The 18608-nt window shown below is 43.0% G+C and overlaps 1 protein-coding gene and 1 long non-coding RNA gene across 12 annotated transcripts in view; one reads left to right on the top strand and one right to left on the bottom strand.

The window, feature by feature from the left end:
• The window catches only part of ARID4B (AT-rich interaction domain 4B), a 152606-nt gene that overhangs the window by 29379 nt on the left and 104619 nt on the right, over window positions 1–18608 (top strand). For 10 of the 11 annotated variants that reach the window (XR_010600177.1, XR_010600176.1, XM_005291197.5 and 7 more), the window contains 2 exons: window positions 10705–10815; window positions 18324–18389. Coding sequence is in view for 8 of the 11 variants with exons in the window: in XM_005291197.5 (XP_005291254.1) it covers window positions 10705–10815; window positions 18324–18389 (177 nt within the window). In the remaining 3 variants the exon portion in view is untranslated. Of the gene's footprint in view, window positions 1–4126; window positions 4229–10704; window positions 10816–18323; window positions 18390–18608 lie in introns of all 11 variants that reach the window. The other variant, XM_065590518.1, reaches the window with a different exon arrangement.
• Window positions 1292–8200, bottom strand: LOC112059767 (uncharacterized). Its single transcript, XR_002889042.3, has 3 exons — window positions 7989–8200; window positions 6458–6554; window positions 1292–1879 (listed from the first exon to the last, which is right to left on the bottom strand). It is a non-coding gene; the product is annotated as an uncharacterized LOC112059767 (long non-coding RNA).

Raw genomic sequence — 18608 nt, 5'->3', positions numbered from 1 at the left:
GATGAGGACATGGACACAGAATTCTCTCAAACCGTGGGCCCCGGCGCTTTGGAGATCATGCTGTTAATGGGGCAGGTTATAGCCATGGAACGCTGATTCTGGGCCCGGGAAACAAGCACAGACTGCTGGGACCACATAGTGTTGCAGGTGTGGGACAATTCCCAGTGGCTATGAAACTTTCGCATGCGTAAGGGCACTTTCATGGAATTTTGTGACTTGCTTTCCCCTGCCCTGAAGCGCCAGAATACCAAGATGAGAGCAGCCCTCACAGTGGAGAAGCGAGTGGCGATAGCCCTGTGGAAGCTTGCAACGATAGACAGCTACCGGTCAGTCGGGAATCAATTTGGAGTGGGCAAATCTACTGTGGGGGCTGCTGTGATGCAAGTAGCCAAAGCAATCACTGAGCTGCTGCTACCAAATGTAGTGACTCTGGGAAACGTGCAGGTCATAGTGGATGGCTTTGCTGCAATGGGATTCCCTAACTGTGGTGGGGCGATAGATGGAACCCATATCCCTATCTTGGCCCCGGAGCACCAGGGCAGCCAGTACATAAACCGCAAGGGATACTTTTCAATGGTGCTGAAAGCACTTGTGGATCACAAGGGACGTTTCACCAACATCAACGTGGGATGGCCGGAAAGGGTTCACGACGCTTGCGTCTTCAGGAACACTAATCTGTTTAAAGGGCTGCAGCAAAGGATTTACTTCCCAGCCCAGAAAATAACCGTTGGGGATGTTGAAATGCCTATAGTTATCCTTGGGGACCCAGCCTACCCCTTAATGCCATGGCTCATGAAGCCATACACAGGCAGCCTGGACAGGAGTGTCAGGAGTTGTTCAACTACAGGCTGAGCAGGTGCAGAATGGTGGTAGAATGTGCATTTGGACGTTTAAAGGGTCACTGGCGCACTTTACTGACTCGCTCAGCCAAACCAATATTCCCATTGTTATTGCTGCTTGCTGTGTGCTCCACAATCTCTGTGAGAGTAAGGGGGAGACCTTTATGGCAGGTTGGGAGGTTGAGACAAATCGCCTGGCTGCTGATTACGCGCAGCCAGACACCAGGGCGATTAGAAGAGCACACCAGGAAGCACTGCGCACCAGGAAGCGCTGCGCATCAGAGAAAACCAGTTTCATGACTGGCCAGGCTACGGTGTGAAAGTTCTGTTTGTTTCTCCTTGATGAAAACCCGCCCCCTTGATTGACTCATTCCCTGTAAGCAACCCACCCTCCCCCTTCAATCACAGCTTGCTTTCAAAGGAAATAAAGTCACTATCATTTTAAAATCATGTATTATTTATTAATTGATTATAAACATAGGGAGAGAACTGACAAGGTAGCCCGGGTGGGGTTTGGGAGGAGGGGAGGAGGGAAGGAAAAGGCCACTTCAAAAGTTCAAAATAATGACAGCCTTTTGCTTGGGCTGTCCACTGGTGTGGAGTGGCAGGGTGCACGGAGCCTCTTCCTCTCCCTCCCCCTCCCCCCCCGCGTTCTTATACGTCTGGGTGAGAAGGCTATGGAACTTGAGGAGGGCAGTTATACAGAGGCTGCAGCGACACTCTGTGAATCTGCTGCTGTTTCTGAAGCTCCACCAGGCGCCAGAGCATGTCCATTTGATCCTGCAGCAGCCCTAGCGTTGCATCCCGCCACCTCTCATCTTGAGCATCCCTCCTCTCCTCACGCTCGTCCCTCCTGGCCTCACGTTCACTGGCAGCTTTCCTGTACTGTGATACCGTGTTCTTCCACTCATTCAGATGAGCTCTTTCATTGCAGGTCAATTCCATGATCTCAGAGAACATTTAGTCTCACGTCCGTTTTTTTCGCAGCCTTATCTGAGATAGCCTTCGGGATGGAGGAGGGAGGCTTGAAAAATTTGCAGCTGCGGGAGGGAAAAAAGGGAGAGAAGTATTTAAAAAGATACATTTTACAGAACAATGCTTATACTCTTTCATGGTGAACAACACTATTCACATTACATAGCACATGTGATGTCGGTACAAGGTCACATTTTGCATCTTAATATTGAGTGCCTGCGGCTTTGGTATTAGAAATCACAGACGCAGGTCCGGGCAACAGAATTCAGCTTGCATGCAGCCATGGTAAGCCATTGTCTTTCGGCTTCTGCAACCTTCATAAAAGCAGCGCCCTCCTTTCCCACATACCAAGCAAAGCCCGTTGAGTGCTGCGGTTTTCCTGTTAACGTGCAGCAGCAGAAACCAAACTAACCCTCCCCCTCCCTCCAGTTCTCTGGGATCATCGCTTTGCCCTTCCCCCCACCGCGTGGCTGGTATCAGGGAAGGGAAGATCCCTGCTAGCCGAACGCAAAAAGCTCAGCGCCAATGCCCCCCCCACACACACATCGCTTGGCTAACTGCAGGGAAGGATTTCTTTTCAGCCACAGGCAAACAGCCTAGTAGGAACGGCCACCTCTGTCCCCTTAATTAAATTCCCGTATTTCAACCAGGTTACCATGAACGATATCACTGTCCTGAGGATAACACAGTGAGATAAAGAACGGATATTGCTTGAATGCCAGCAAACACTGGGACCATACGCTGCCAGGCTTTGTCATGCAATGATACCAGATTACTTGCTACTAGCATGGCGTGGTCAAGTGTCCTACCATGGAGGACGGAATAAGGCTGAACTTCCCCGAAACTTTCTGCAAAGGCTTTTGGAGTACCTCCAGGAGAGCTTCATGGAGATGTCCCTGGAGACTTTCCGCTCCATCCCCAGACACGTTAATAGACTTTTCCAGTAGCTGTACTGGCAGCGAATGCATTCCAAGTCCTCAGGGCAAATTAATCATTAAAAAACGCTTGCTTTTAAACCATGTTTTATATTTACAAAGATACACTCAGTAGAGGTCCCTTCCATGGCTTCATTGTTTGGGATACCGCCTTGGGAGGGTTGGGAGGGTACTTCAGTCAGGCTGAGAAAGAGATCCTGGCTGTTGGGGAGAACAGAGTGCTGTGTGCTCTCCGTAAGCCCGTCGTCATCCTCCTCCTCCTCCTCCTCCTCATCTTCCCCATCCGCAGAATCCTCAGGCATGGCTAAGAGTACCCCCTCCTCGGAATCGACGGTCAGGGGTGGGGTAGTGGTGGTGGCCCCCCCCCCCCCTAGAATTGCATGCAGCTCAGTGTAGAAGTGGCATTTCTGCGGCTCTGACCCGTTTGCTTCTTTGGTTTTCTGGTATGCTTGTCTGAGCTCCTTAACTTTCACGCAGCTCTGTAGTGAGTCCCTATTGTGGCCTCTCTCCATCATGCCCTTAGAGATTTTTTCAAATGTTTTGGCATTTCGTCTTTTGGAACGTAGTTCTGCTAGCACGGAATCCTCTCCCCATATAGCGATCAGATCCAGAACCTCTGGTACGGTCCATGCTGGTGCTCTTTTTCGATTCTTGGACTGCGTGGTAACCTGTGCTGATGAGCTCTGTGTGGTCACCTGTGCTCTCCACGCTGGGCAAACAGGAAATGAAATTCAAAAGTTCGCGGGGCTTTTCCTGTCTACCTGGCCAGTGCATCCGAGTTCAGATTACTGTCCAGAGCGGTCACAATGGAGCACTGTGGGATAGCTTCCGGAGGCTAATTCCGTTGAATTGCGTCCACACTAATCCTAATTCGAAATGGCAATGTCGATTTTGGCACTACTTCCCTCGTCGGGGAGGAGTACAGAAATCGATTTTAAGAGCCCTTTATGTCAAAGTAAATGGCTTCGTTGTGTGGACGGGTGAAGGGTTAATTAGATTAACGCTGCTAAATTCGACCTAGACTCGTAGTGTAGACCAGGCCAAAGGAAACAACAGTAGAACCTCAGAGTTACGAACTCACCAATCAACCACACATCTCATTTAGAACTAGAAGTACGCAATCAGGTGGCAGCAGACACCCTCCCCCCCTTCAAGCCAATACAGTACAGTATTTTGTTAAATGTAAACTACTAAAAATAAAGGGAAAGTTTTTAAAAAAAGATTTGACAAGGTAAGGAAGCTGTTTCTGTGCTTGTTTCATTTAAATTAAGATAGTTAAAAGCAGCATTTTTCTTCTGCATAGTAAAGTTTCAAAGCTGTATTAAGTCAATGTTCAGTTGTAAACTTTTTGAAGAATGACCATAACGTTTTGTTCAGAGTTAGAAACAACCTAGATGTTCCGAACGCTGAGGTTCTACTGTATACAGTGAAATTGAATATGCATCATGTTAGATACAAAGTTCAACAAACTGCATAAATGTAAGTAGTCTGTTCTAGTAATACGTGTTTCCTGAAAAATTTATACTTACAATAACAGGAACAATTAAGTTGATGTCTCTTTTTAGCTAGATAGTTGTAACTGAGAGTCATAGGTTCTAGGACTGTAAGGGACCTCGAGAGGTCATTGAGTCCAGTCCCCTGCCCGCATGGCAGGACCAAATACTGTCTAGACCATCCCTGATAGACATTTATCTAACCTACTCTTAAATATCTCCAGAGATGGAGATTCCACAACCTCCCTAGGCAATTTATTCCAGTGTTTAACCACCCTGGCAGTTAGGAACTATTTCCTAATGTCCAACCTAGACCTCCCTTGCTGCAGTTTAAGTCCATTGCTTCTTGCTCTATCCTTAGAGGCTAAGGTGAACAAGTTTTCTCCCTCCTCCTTATGACACCCTTTTAGATACCTGAAAACTGCTATCATGTCCCCTCTCAGTCTTCTCTTTTCCAAACTAAACAAACCCAATTCTTTCAGCCTTCCTTCCCACTAGAGTTACTTGAAGTATAAACAGCAATAGTCAACTATTCAGTGTAGTTTTGTTGACTGAGGCCCTGATCCTGCAGTAAGCTCTGTTGGCAGTTCTCTTGTGTGGAGCTCGCCGCAGTTGTACTTAGCTATGAAAAAACTGAAGAAAGTCTTCCCCTCACAAGCTGGTCTGTCTCAAAACTCTTGAAGGCAGTACTTTAAGCCTTGTCCGTTTCTAATGTATGGACGCTTTATGTGGTGACAGTAAGAAGACTGAAAGTTTATTAGGAGAGCAGTAAAATAGTTTGTGTTATGAGGAAGAATTAATCAGATTTGGCTTGTGTGTAAGACAGTTGTAGACAAGTTGGAGTATATTAGGGCAGGTCCACACTACAGTTGATATAACTTACATCACTCAGGGGTGTGAAAAAGCCCTCCCCCCTCCCCCCCCAGCGACATAAGTTTCACACTGTCCATACTGGCACTATGTCAGCAGGAGAGAGAGACGAGACGAGACATAGCTTCCGCTTCTCGCAGAGGTGGAGTAATTATGCCAATAGGAGAGTGCTTTCCCGTTGGCATAGCGCGTCTTCACCACAAGCGCTACAGTGGCACTCCTGCGCTGATGTAGCGCTGTAGTGTACACTTGCTCTTAGAGGTTCAGCTGTGAAACCAAATGTAACTTGCAGTAGTGCAAGTAGTAATATTTTTTTATGTGTTGGGTGTTAGAAGTGAAACTGTACTCTACAAGTATTGAGGTTAAGATAGAAATCACTGGGGTTCTGTAATGTGGCTCCTGGAAGTAGTGGCATGTCCCCCTTCCTGCTCCTACACATAGGGGCAGCTAGGGGGCTCCGTATGTTGCCCCCACCCCAAGCGCTGGCTCTGCAGCTCCCATTGGTCGGGAACTGCAGCCAGTGGGAGCTGCAGCAGCAGTGCCTGTGGACAGGGCAGCATGCAGAGCCACCTGGCCATGCCTGTGCATAGGAGCCAGAGAGGGAACATGTCGCTGCTTCCGGGACCTGCTTGAGGTACGCGCCACCCGGAGCCTGCACCCCGACCCCCTCCTATGCCCCAATTCCCTGCCCTAGCCCTGATCCCCCTCCTGCCCTCTGAGCCCTTTGGTCCCAGCCCAGAGCACCCTCCTGCACTCCAACCTCTCATCCCCAGCCCCACCCCAGAGCCCGCACCCCCAGCTGGAGCCGCCCCGCGCCCCTGCTCTAGTCCGGAGCCCCCTCCCACACCCTGAACTCCTAATTTCTGGCCCCAACCCACAGCCCTCACCCTCTCCCACACCCCAATCCCTAATTTTGTGAGCATTCATGGCCCGCCATACAATTTCCATACCCAGATGTAGCCCTTAGACCAAAATGTTTGCCCACCCCTGGCTTAACAGGTTCCTCGAAAAGTATATTTAGTTTAAAAAGTTATTGAGGAGTGCAGTCTTTTCTGCTTGATTTTGACTTTAGAAGAAAATCAGGCATGTCAAGCTCCTCCCCCCTCCCCCCCCCCACTTAAACTTCGAGGACCTGTTTGGGGATCTAGGCATATTTGTGAGCCCTTTTCAACAGCTCAACTTTCATTCTTTTGGCTCTTCTGAAATAATTTCACTAAGTTATCCAGTCATACCCTTCCAGGCTAGATAGGACCTGAATTTCTAATGTTAAAAAAACTAAGACTTTCAGATCTCCTTTACATAACAAGTACAAGAATTTCCAAGAGCCCCCCGCCTTGCACATTACCTTTAAAGCTGCAGAGCCGGCTTTCCTACTGAACATGTCTGCTACGTTTGTTGGTTTAATGCTTAATCTTGTTTCTGTGTGGCTTGCTCAGAACATCCTATGTGGTGTGTGGGATACAATGAGGAACACAGATTAGGATATAAATTATATCATTTAGGTGAATATATAAAGCTCTTGGGAATCCTGAATAAAAGGCAGCATACAGAAGTAATAATGACATGCCACAGACTTTAGAGTCATTCAAATTCAATAATACTGCGCAATTTTGCGAGAAGGTACAGTGATGATCTCATCCCACATAGCTAAAGAGAGCTGACCTCATTAACAGTCCCAAAAGAAGCCATGTAAGAACAAAGTATCACTTACTTTTGTTCTTCAAATACTAATTTTTAAGTGTTCCTGTTTGTTCTGAAGTGTTTTCAAACCTTTAGCTCCTCCATCTCATTTGAAAGATCAGAACTACAGTGCTGGATTGATGTCTAACTGTAGGAGAGATGGATTCTTCTATGGCATGGGCATCTAACTGTCAATCCTATGACGCATAATCAGTTTGAAGGCTGAAGCTGAATCACTCCAAAAGTATTGTTGACTGCCAAAGAAAATTCAGCCACTGAACTGGTAGAAATTGCTAACAGGTCACCTAGAGACAGCTTGTATTTAAGTGGTAAACCAACTTTAACAGCACTAACTGCCCCCTTATATATACAGGGACTGTTTTCTTCAAATAGACTACATAACAGTTCAGTTGAATTTGAGGAACTAGTGAGCTAAGAGAGCAAAGAAGCTAGTCTTCCTATTTCAATTAACGAAGAATTAAGACCTAGATAAAGCTGTAATATTCTAGAAAGCCTAGTGGGTAACACTAATTACAAAAGTATTTTCTTCTTGGTCATTAGTTTCTCATTTTATTTTAAAACTGATCATTTGTTTTGATGCTGGTCAATTTTTCTGCAAAAGAAGCAATGTGTTGAGGATCAAAGAATACCATAGTTGCAAAATTACTCCAGGTTTGTTTATATTGCCTACATTAGTATCATACATGTCAATCCCACTATGATGATGCACAAGACTGACATAGGAAGTTTTTAACTTGATGACAAAGCTAGTCCTGCAGTAAATATTCACTCTGCCCTCTTTGGGCCCCTACAGCAGATTCCTTTCTGAAACAATGTGGAGTGCCTCTTTTAATTAGTCTTCACCCACCTCACTTCCTTGGTTAGTACCATTAGTTTGCATGGCTGAGATTGATTTTTAAGTTAACCCAGATATGGAAGTGTGGCACTAATGAGCAACAGGAAGAAACCCACATTCTCAAGTCGATTAGCAAAATAATCATAAATTCAGTGTTACTTTTCCTACTGTATCCACAAGCACAGATCCAACGGCATATTACAAGCACAGCTCCAGCACGCCCTTGGGCCTGTGCTCGATAAGTTACTCTCCACAGGCCATCAGTCATGAAAAGCCTTGCCTGCAGCTTTGCCCATCAATCTCCTTAAGAGGACAAATTTAGTTTAACTACAATCCTTACCTAATCTAATGCAGTCCCTGGATTTCTCGCTGATCCCACACAGAAAATATAGGTGTTTCCTGCTGCAGCAGCTATACTCTGGTTTCAGTCAGTGAGTTAGAGAAACTTCTGGCAGACAGCTTCCAGTTTCAGGCTCCTCCTATCAGACAGCTCTTCTTAAAGTGACAAAACTTGTAATAGGTCATTTGTCATAACACTTCCCAGGGCTGGTGGCAATTGCATAGCTATTTAATACATTGTTATAATAGAATTTATTTATTTAATTTGATAGTTTTTAATGTACCTTAGTTTTAACAAACAGACTTTAGAACCATTTCTCTTTTATTTAAAGAGACTTCCATTCTGTCACAGAGGTGCATCAATGTGTACTGCTGTTACTTTGGGAAAGTTGGATTATCAGGTCCATGCTGAGAAAAATAACTCCACATAACTATCTGGTCATAACAGTTGTCAAAAACAGTTATAATTACTTATTGCAGCACACCTAGCATATCTCACACAGAAGTCTTTCCTACATGTGAGTAAACTGGGAAAGTTCAGCTGAGTTTCTCTTTAATTCTTCTAGCAGGAGTGGGAAGTGTTTCAGGCTTCACACTGTGGCCCCTGCATTTTACACTGCCCTCGGGAAGGCATGATTCTTGCAGCACCTGTCACTGTGCTGCCACAGCTACTCCTAAGAACACTCACTGGGGTAGAGGTGGAAAGGATTCTGAATGCCATGGGGAAACTGTCTGCAGTAATTTGGGCAAGCTTCCCCTTTGAACTTGAGGGCTGAGGAGAGGGAAGCAGGTCCCCACCAGATTCTGACCTTCACTATAGCCAATGATTGTAGTGTATTGTTCATTTACTGTGTGGTTATAATTAACTAACATGTTATGTCATATATAATTATTGTATGCTAAATAGAGTTAAACTTTAGGATTATAGAAGTATAAGATTGATCAGTATGTAGAGGGAATAAGCTTATTCCTTAATTAACACCTGGGCACACTACAAAATACAACAGGGTATCAGGCAACAAACCCTTGCTCTTGTTCTAATCTATGCACAGCACAGGGGACTCTGAGGTTAGGAAGGAAGTGAGTGAGCATGCTGTGGAAGTGGCACTCCTCTCTTCCTCAGTGTGTTGAGAACTGCATGGGGGCTTAGGGCCTTAGTTAATGTTAATATGGTGATATCAGTGTGCCTCAATAATATTCCTTCAATAGGGTTATTTTACCCAGTGAAGGGAAATGATGCTTACTATAGTTAGTCTTCATTAATTATACATCTGTTGGTCCCTGTAAACAAGTTCAATGTTTATTGGTCAGCAGTGGGTACACAATATTTAATACTTACAGCACTTTCTATGCATAAAGTGCCGTACACATGCTAACTGATCTTCAGCACAAATATTTATCTCAATGGGTGACTATAGGCCTGAATTCCTAACTAACAGAAGCTTTATGCTCTCCAGACTGTCAAGATTGTGAAATAATTAGCCAGCTCACAAGCATGCCAGAAAACTTTTGGTGACTGGTTAAAATGATGTGTCCTACTCTTGTTAAGAGAAGATCTGGGGGAAAAAATTTATTGGTGTCAGTATTACAGAAACAGGTTCTTTTCATAGGAAATCAAGTTTATATAAAGGAAAGGCTTGGAATATGGAGAATAAAGTGTATTGAAAGTATTCATGACACATGCTTGAAATAATGTATCAGTTTAAGAGGAAGTTTTGAGACTAATCAGTGCCATAAAATGTCTATTTTAAATAGTGAGGAGTTTAAGGAATGAATGTTAATTTAGTGAGCGTAGTAGGCATTGAACAAAAAGGTATGTTATATCAGAGACCAGATGACACATTATAAAGTGCCCCTTGAGGTTTTGTAGGTAAGGTTGAATTGACTTTTTCTCTTGAATCAGGGATTCATCCACTTCTGTATAAAGAATTCAGCATATCCTCAAATTATAACACTTACTGAATATATAGAATATGTTATGTATTTGTGGCTTAAATGCTAAAGGTTCTCTTCTAGCCCCCAAAGACAAGGGCTTCAGTCTGGCTCATTCCCAGCACACTAGGAATTTATATTTTTAAGTTCAGGTTCTTTTCTGGGGATCAGTAGAAAAAAGATCTTTGTACCTCTTGCTCCAAGAAGGTAGATGAGGTATGGTAGTCATATGTTCCCAAGACCTTCCACTGGAATATGTGGAATGGCCATCTAATTGATATAGCAATAGCTGATGTCAGTAGCATGTGTCTGCCTATGTGTGTTCACATTGGATAGGTTCAAGCATGGGTAGTCACGTAGGCTCAGATGAGACCTACAACATTTCCATAAATTAATCTTATTAGTCTGATAATTACCTTTTTAAGTTAGGAAAGCTTGAGGGTTTGAAGAGGCTGTCAACATCGCTATAATCTTGTAAAGGTATCAGTATTTGCAAGAAATTTAAGGGGGTATTTTCTAATTTAGATTTTTACTAACTGCAAAAGAACATTCGCCACAGACTTTGGACACACTTGACAAACTTAAAACAGACTAACAGTTGACCTACTGAGAGCACTACCCCAGCAACACCAAGCTTACTACTGCAGGAGGGGGTCCCTGCCCTTCCCCAATTATAGCCATTATGTCTCTGCTATAGCTCTAATGTCAATCATCTTGTGTTTGAGGAATGATAATCATGGAAGTGTTTAGGACATTAAAGGCCCCTTGTGTTCCTCTCTCTTCAGGCCATTGATGAGCCTCCATATTTGACAGTGGGCACTGATGTGAGTGCTAAATATAGAGGAGCCTTCTGTGAGGCCAAGATCAAGACAGCAAAAAGACTCGTCAAAGTCAAGGTATGTAGTTTTCCTGTTAATTTTTCAGAAAAATTCATGGATATTGTGAATGTCATAACATGCAGATACACTTTACTCATGATACACTCACGGGGTTTAGTCACATCCATTACTCAACTCCCCTTCCATGCTGACTGGCATTGAAAAAAAGTGCGGCATTAGGGCTCCTGCATGTGCTACCTAACCATCCCTTCAGGAGCATCATGCCTATTTCTCTTCTTCAGGCAGTGTCTTCAGTCGCTCTTCCTGTGATGCTCCTTTATGCCTGCCTCCCACACTGTGGCCCCTAAAGCCACAGGCTGGTTGTACAGGTATAGTCTTAGGACTTGTCTAAGCAAACAGTGTGTGGTAAGTTGGGAAGTAAATGTGCCTCATACTAGCTTGCCAAGCCCTAGAGGTCTGAGTGGACCCTGCTGGTGCTCATTAAAGGTTTCCCCGATGTATTTTATCTACTTCCACTGTGAAAGACATGCTTTTACATTGCAACTTGCCATGTACTAACTGTTCAAATAGACAAGCCTTAAGATGAGATGTAGTTCATTTTACAAGTATCCTGGGGTAGCCATGTTAGTCTGTATCCACAAAAACAACAAGGAGTCCAGTGACACCTTAAAGACTAACAGATTTATTTGGGTATAAATAAAACCCACTTCTTCAGATGCATCGAGTGAAAATTACAGATGCAGGCATTATTATACTGACACATGAAGAGAAGGAGAAGAATGTGTCAGTATAATAATGCTTGCATCTGAAATTTTCACTCCATGCATCTGAAGAAGTGGGTTTTTTACCCACGAAAGCTTATGCCCAAATAAATCTGTTTAGTCTTTAAGGTGCCACCGGACTCCTTGTTGTTCATTTTACAATTATTTTTCCATAGGTTTAAGGCAGTGCTTTTTAGGAACACATGACTTTACCATCTAGCAGACTACTACTGCTTCAGAGAAAGGGGAAGCCTCTTCCGTCTTCAGATGAAGCATCTAGTTAACTGTTAAATGCTATTCATATGTGGACAGGAATTCCTTCCTGATCCCTAAGCTGCCCAGTTGATAATTGACGCAATCAGTATAAATCAGATACAGTCTATCTGCATGTTGTAGAGGGAATACTCGGTATAGTTTTTAAAGACTATTATAAACTAGTTAAAATACAACTAGAAGTATACAGGGCAACTTCTGGACTTGTCTTGAGCAGTTAAATCTATTATCGATCATCTAAGTTTGTATGTTTGAATAACAGTACCAGGAAAGTGCCTGCTCAAGTTTTCTTATCCATGCCTATGAAAAACCCAGTGGAGAAAGCTAGGAGGGATCAAGAATTAAGGAAAACTCAGCACTGTAATACTATCTGTTGCTAAATTGCATCTGAGCTATTGTGACAAAACACTTTATTGAATAACGAATCTTCAAGAAAATATTTTTCACACTATAGCTCAGCTGAAATCTAAGAGCATGATATTACAGTACTGAGCTTTTCCGTAAGTGCTCTTAATCCCTGCTAGATCCCTCCATTGAGTTGCCTGGTTGTAATAAATGAAACACCAAAGTAAGTTTTCATCGTTGTTGTTGTAGTGAGCACTTGACTGTTTCCTGCTATTACTGACTTGGATTATAAAGTGTTTGACTCCAGTTGCATGACTTAGCTCTGTATAGACAGCCATTGTCTTAGGCTCTCAGCTGGTGTCCCCTCCAGGTTCCCTAAGCATTTAATATAATTTAATAGCTTAGATATTCTGTAAAAGGAAGCTACCTTCAGTATGAACAAACAATGAGTGGAAAGTGTAAACTTACACCTTATTAGGGCCAGCTCTAGGCACCAGTGTAGGAAGCAGGTGCTTGGGGCGGCCAATGGAAAGGGGCGGCATGTCCGGGTCTTCGGTGGCAATTCGGCGGTGGGTCACTCGGAGGGAAGGGCCAGCTGCCGAATTACCGCCGAAGAATGAAGCGGCATGCTAGAGCTGCCGCCGATTGCGGCTTTATCTTTTTTCTTTTTTTTTTCTTCTTTTCCTTTGCCGCTTGGGGCGGCAAAAAAGCTGGATCCAGCCCTGACCTTATTGATCTGTATGAAATGATAGACACCGGAAAGGCAGCGAGGGTGGGACACAGTGAGACCCACTAACCTGTGCTATGAAGACCTTCCATAAAAAGTTATCACAAAATGGATTTTATGGCCTGAAGATTACCTGAAGCATCTCCTTGAAGTGGTAGAATAAGTCTTTCTTGCCTCTATCTTGTTTTATTAACATCAGAAAACATCCACCACCTGCCCCAGTTAAAATCTTAATAAAACTTATACAAGAACTACAAGGACATTTTAATATGGATAATGTCAGGTTCACATAGGCTGAGGCAGAATTTAACACAAGGGGCAATAGAGGTGTACTAACTTATCTTTATGGTCTGAACTACCATGATTGTTAGCTTCTTGGGGCAGTGACTGTCTCTTCACTACCCATTTATGCAGTCTAGGACAATAGAGTCCCAGTACCTATTTGGGACCTTTAAGTGCTACAGCAATACAAGAAGTTAAAATAGACTAAAGTAAAACAGTGATGTTCCTAAGTCTATTTTAAGTTTGAGATGTTTAACAAATAAGGAATTTTAAAAGTTCTTTAATCTAACAGTGACCCCTAATTTCCCCAACATTTATTCAACTCTTTCTGGCACACTTTTGATTTTTCAAGATTTTCAGATGACACTTGGGTCATATGGGAATTTTTCATCACCAACTCAGTGCTTCTGAAGTTTTTGGTAGCTTGCTTGCTGCATATTTCCCCACCCCCAGTTGTTTGTAGCCTCTACTCCAGTCTCCTATCACACATAAGGGAGTCATCTTCATTTTACCAGGGAAATCAAAATTATCTTTATAACATGAATTTTAACTTGCAGATTCTGTTTAAATGTCATCAGCATGGTCTATTTTACATAATTCATGTAGGAAGAGCAACAGGCTTTTCAGGACTAGAAATGACTTACTTGATATATAATAAGTAGTTTTAGCTGTTCTCTTTTCCTCTCCTCTCCATTTAACTTAGTGGTCTATTTCTAGAGGCGGTTGTACGGTCTTGTATAAAAAAAATCCTACATAAAAGGCACAAGAACTTAACATAATTTAAGTTTTTCAGCAAAGAACCGTTATTTCTGCATCAACTTCCATTCAACTCAGTAAACTGAATTAAATATTAAAGCAAATAATCAATTCGGTATTTTTTGTTAGTATTGAAATCATTTTTAGAATGTCGCACTTTTACACTTCCCCCAAGTCTTACGGGTGCTACAGAATTTTGTAACAGTGCAATCATATTATGAAAATTGAAGTGGGAGACAGCTGAGATTTGGAGCAGTTTGGACTTCTAAAAGGTGTAGGAGGCAGTGAAGTTTCATGGTTCAGGAAGCAGAGGCTTTTGGAATGGAAATGGTGGCTCATTTCTTCCCCCCCTCCCACCAGATAGTGTTGGGCATGTTAGTTTTACCCAGCGAATATGGCAGGTCTCCCCTCTTTACCTTATCCCCAATATAAACCGCTGCACCCAAAGCTAAGCATGTTAGTTGAATGTTTTAGTGATCATTTTTTAAATAGTTATAATATGTAAATAATCTTGATTAGGCTTCAGTGAGTGCCTAATTAAGATGAGTAAAGGCAGTTCATACTTTGAGCTATTTTTCCAGCTAGTTCAGTTACAGACTTGACACACCATTGCCCAAGTAATTTCCTTCCCAGCAGTAAAGGCTAGAAACTTAATTTTTTTTTAAAAGTTAGATTTTTTTCTTCCAAAATCTCTGGCAATGGGTGGTTGTTTCTTTAACTAGTTTGTTAGCATTAGACACAAGACCTGTGTGTATGGGTATGTGTGACAGGGTTTGAGGGTGTAAATCCAGGCCAATAAGAGGTTGTATCACCACTTGCTACTCTTTGTGCCTCTCAGTGCTTTGCTGCTATAGCTCCCAGCCTGGGATGCTCATAACCACCCTACAGGCATGCAGATCACAGCTCGAGTGTCTGTGTGCTAGACAGCCCTGGTTCAGCAGCTCTGACCCCAGCAGCCTGTCTACAGTCCCACTTTGGCTTCCACCAGCCTTGGTTACAACTGCAAGGTGACCCCCTCTCTCCCCCCTGACCCAGATTTCCCCAAAATCATGTGCTCTGCGATGTCCAACCCTCTCCCAAACAGTTTAAAGGAACAAACAAACCATGTTATTTCTCTGAAGACACAAAAGCATATCACTTTTCAATAACTTAATTGGGGTAAATATGCCCCTTCATTTAAATAGTGCACTGAGTTGGTTTATAGTAAAAATAAAATTTATTAACAACAGGACATAGGTTAAGTGATGCCAAGTAAAAAAGAATAAAGTTAGAAAGGATTACAACCCCCAAAAAAGTGAAAACATGCATCTAAAAGTCTGAAACTTAATCTAGCAGAATACAGGCTTTGTGCAAGATGGCTTCTCTCACCAGTCTCCCTTCTTCCTAGCCATGGCTCACTTTCTCTCACAGTCAGGAAGTTCCACAAAAGCACAAGGGGCTGACTTCCCTTGTCTTCCTAGGTGAAAAGATCTTTGCCTAAACAGGTTTCTTACCTATATTTAGTTCCAAAGACTTCAACCCCCCTTTGGTTGAAGGACCCATCTTTCTCAGTTCCTAAGAGTGCTGTTCCCTTGTGTCTGTCTAGAAATGGATGCCAAAGAGCTAAGGGTGAACCATTCAAGAAATATGTTTGCTGATGATGTTTTAAAGAAAGTCCCTATTCCATGATGAAATATGTTTGAGCTATAATGTATCTTAATTAAAACTATATTTAGATAGGTTTTTTCCTCAAAAAGCATTTTATCAAAAAAAATCCAATTTAAATTAAAAAATCCAATTTTTAATTTTTTTTTAAATCATTGATTTTTATCCACCCTGCTTATCTTCCAAAGTTAAGTGACTTTTTTTCAAGAGGCAGGATGATCTCATGTTGTTTTTTCCTTCTCATGGGCTTCCCATCCCCTGCAGATAAATGGAGCTTCCATTGTTTGATGCCACCATTCTTAATTTATATAGGAGACAGGTAAATAGCTGTCTTCTCTCCTGTCTGGGAAGACTGTGCAACCAAATATCAGTGAATATCCATAATTCTTTATATGGTGTTAATACATACAATTCACGGTATTAATCATCAGCATGTCATAGGCTGTAAGAAGGGACCATCCCCTAGCTGTATAGACTATTAAATCTTTACAACATATTCTTTGAAAGATAAAACCCAGACCAAACCTCTCTCTCTCCAGCTAGGTGTAGACACCATGCTGTCTCCTCCCCCATTTGTTAGTATGAGATTTGCCTCCATCGCTTGTTAGCTTGATGGGTCTGTTCAGGTAATATGTAAATACGTTGTCATGGTCTTTCAAAGTACTTTGGAAGTAACTCCCAGGTTGGGAAAACACATTTCTTTGTCTAGTTCACACCTGTTTACCAACTCCTCCTGGCATTCCTGGTTTAAAACACACTTCAATCATAATTCTAGTATATATTCATAACTAAGGCTATGTTTTAGTCATGGGTATTTTTAGTAAAAGTCACGGACAGATCACGGGCAGTAAACAAAAATTCATGGCCTGTGACCTGTCCATGGCTTTTACTATATACCCCTGACTAAAACTTGGGGGGGAGGGTCAGCGCGCGGCCTGGAACCCCCGCTGGGGGTGGGGGGTGGGGGGTTGGGGTTGGCGGGGCCGGCAGGCTCCCTACCTAGTTCAGCACCTCCCCCTCCCCAGCAGCAGCAGAATTTGGATGTGGGAGGGGCAGGGGGTTGGGGCACGGGAGGGGGTGAGGCGGGCTCTGGGTGGCATTTTCCCGGGGGCTCCCCAGAAGCAGTGACATCCCCCTCGCTCAGCCAATAAGGGGAGGCACGGCCAGGAAGCTCTGCATGCTGCCTCCACCCAGAGCACTGGCTTCACATCTCCTATCGGCTGGGAACCACAGCCAATGGGAGCTGCAGGGGCGGTGCCTGCAGGCGGAGGCAGTGTGCAGAGCTGCCTGGCCACACCTCCATCTAGGAGCTGAGTGTGGGGGATGTTGCTGCTTCTGGGGAGTCCCCCAGGTAAGCGCTGCTTAGAGCTTGCCTCACCCACTCCCATCCCCAACCCCCTCCACACCCAAATTTTGCTGCTGGGGTGGAGGGGGCGCAGTGGCCAGAGACTGCTGCTGCAAAAGTCACAGAGGTGACGGAAAGCCACAGAATCTGTGACTTCCATGACCTCCGTGACAAACTCACAGCCTTATTCATAACTCTTAATACCCACAGCATACATACATTACACAAGAATACTAATGATCAGTGAGTTATTAGTTTTTAAATGATACCTCAAGGCATATTTTGTACAAAGATGATTACAGTTGTATGTATGCTGTGGATACAGGGGTGCTTAGTGTCAAGGTGCCAGTCCAGTGACGCTCAGCATGAAGAGTCAGAATGCAAAGTAGTTTTATTCACCTGAACTATACATTTCTGGGCTTCATAAAGTCTATTTAAATGTTTTAATGTTTGCAGTTTAGAAAACTGCACTACTCATGATTTCCTACCCACCAAAAAAAAAAATTAACTCTAGCTTACCTAAGTATTTTCCCCCTGAGCAACGTATGAATGCATGCATAGAATAAAGCATTGTTGCCTTACACCCAAACCAGTCCTCCAAGAAGTTTGCATGGTATTTACCTTTAAAAGAACAATGACAACTTAACACTCCTCTGAAAGTTTACCTAGGCTTTGTCTACCCTACACAGCTTTTAGCGTAAAAGTTGGGCAGTGTAAGTGCCGACAAAATAATTCCACCCCCACCGAGCGGGGTTCGCGTTGTCAACAGGAGAGTGCTGCTGGCAGCAAAACTTTTGTCTTTTGGGTGGGGCTTTTTTTAAGTGGCAGTGTAGGCAAAGCCTGACTGTTAAAAGTAACGCTTAAGATCACCAACTGAGAGGCTAGAGAATTCTGTTCAGCTTGTACATTTGACAGCATGTTGTCTATAGCCACTTTTACCACTTCCCTGCAGAGTTTCCTCTGTTTTACATGTATCTTTCACTCAACAATGGGGAGAGAAACAAAACAAAAGTGAGATTGTAGAACCATAAACAGGCCAGGAGTACAATCTGAAGCTGTTTTTTTAAAGTTATAAATTTAAATAGAACCATTGCTTTAAGGACTATGTTTTGGGTCTAAATATGTTGATTTTATCCTTTTATTTGACTGATCAACCATTTTAGATGGCACCAGTTAAAATCTTTATGCAAAGTTTGTTTGTTTTTACAGCGTTTCTTTGCATCAAGGTCACTTGCAAAATAACTTCTTTGAAGTGTTTAAAGTTATCTTGTAAAACAAAAATATCTGAGTGACAGAGCTTCAGCAAATTGAACAGCTACAGGAGGCTGGTTGAATGCAAGATGAGAATTAGAGAAAAAGGAGTGCTTACGCTTTCATGTACTTACGCTGCTCAACTGTATCAAGTGATTGTTAGTTGAATTATATTTTCTAGGTAACATTTAGACATGATTCTTCAACAGTGGAAGTGCAGGATGACCACATAAAGGGCTCGTTAAAGGTAATACATTTTTTGAATTTCAGTAGAATTCAAAGTCATTTATCAAAATGTGTTGATAGTTATGTCTATCTAAGGTTACACTTTTTTCTTTTTTGGGAATACTGATTAGGAAGGTAGAAGTCTTTCTATAGGGATGAGAATTTAAAGAGTTTTTAAATATGTAGGGTATGATATGGAAATCTGTGGCTGGTCTGAACATACAGTCCTGCCATGACATAA

Source organism: Chrysemys picta, chromosome 3, assembly GCF_011386835.1.
Source record: "Chrysemys picta bellii isolate R12L10 chromosome 3, ASM1138683v2, whole genome shotgun sequence".
Classification (NCBI taxonomy): domain Eukaryota; kingdom Metazoa; phylum Chordata; order Testudines; family Emydidae; genus Chrysemys; species Chrysemys picta.
This window is presented reverse-complemented; position numbering and strand designations above follow the sequence as displayed.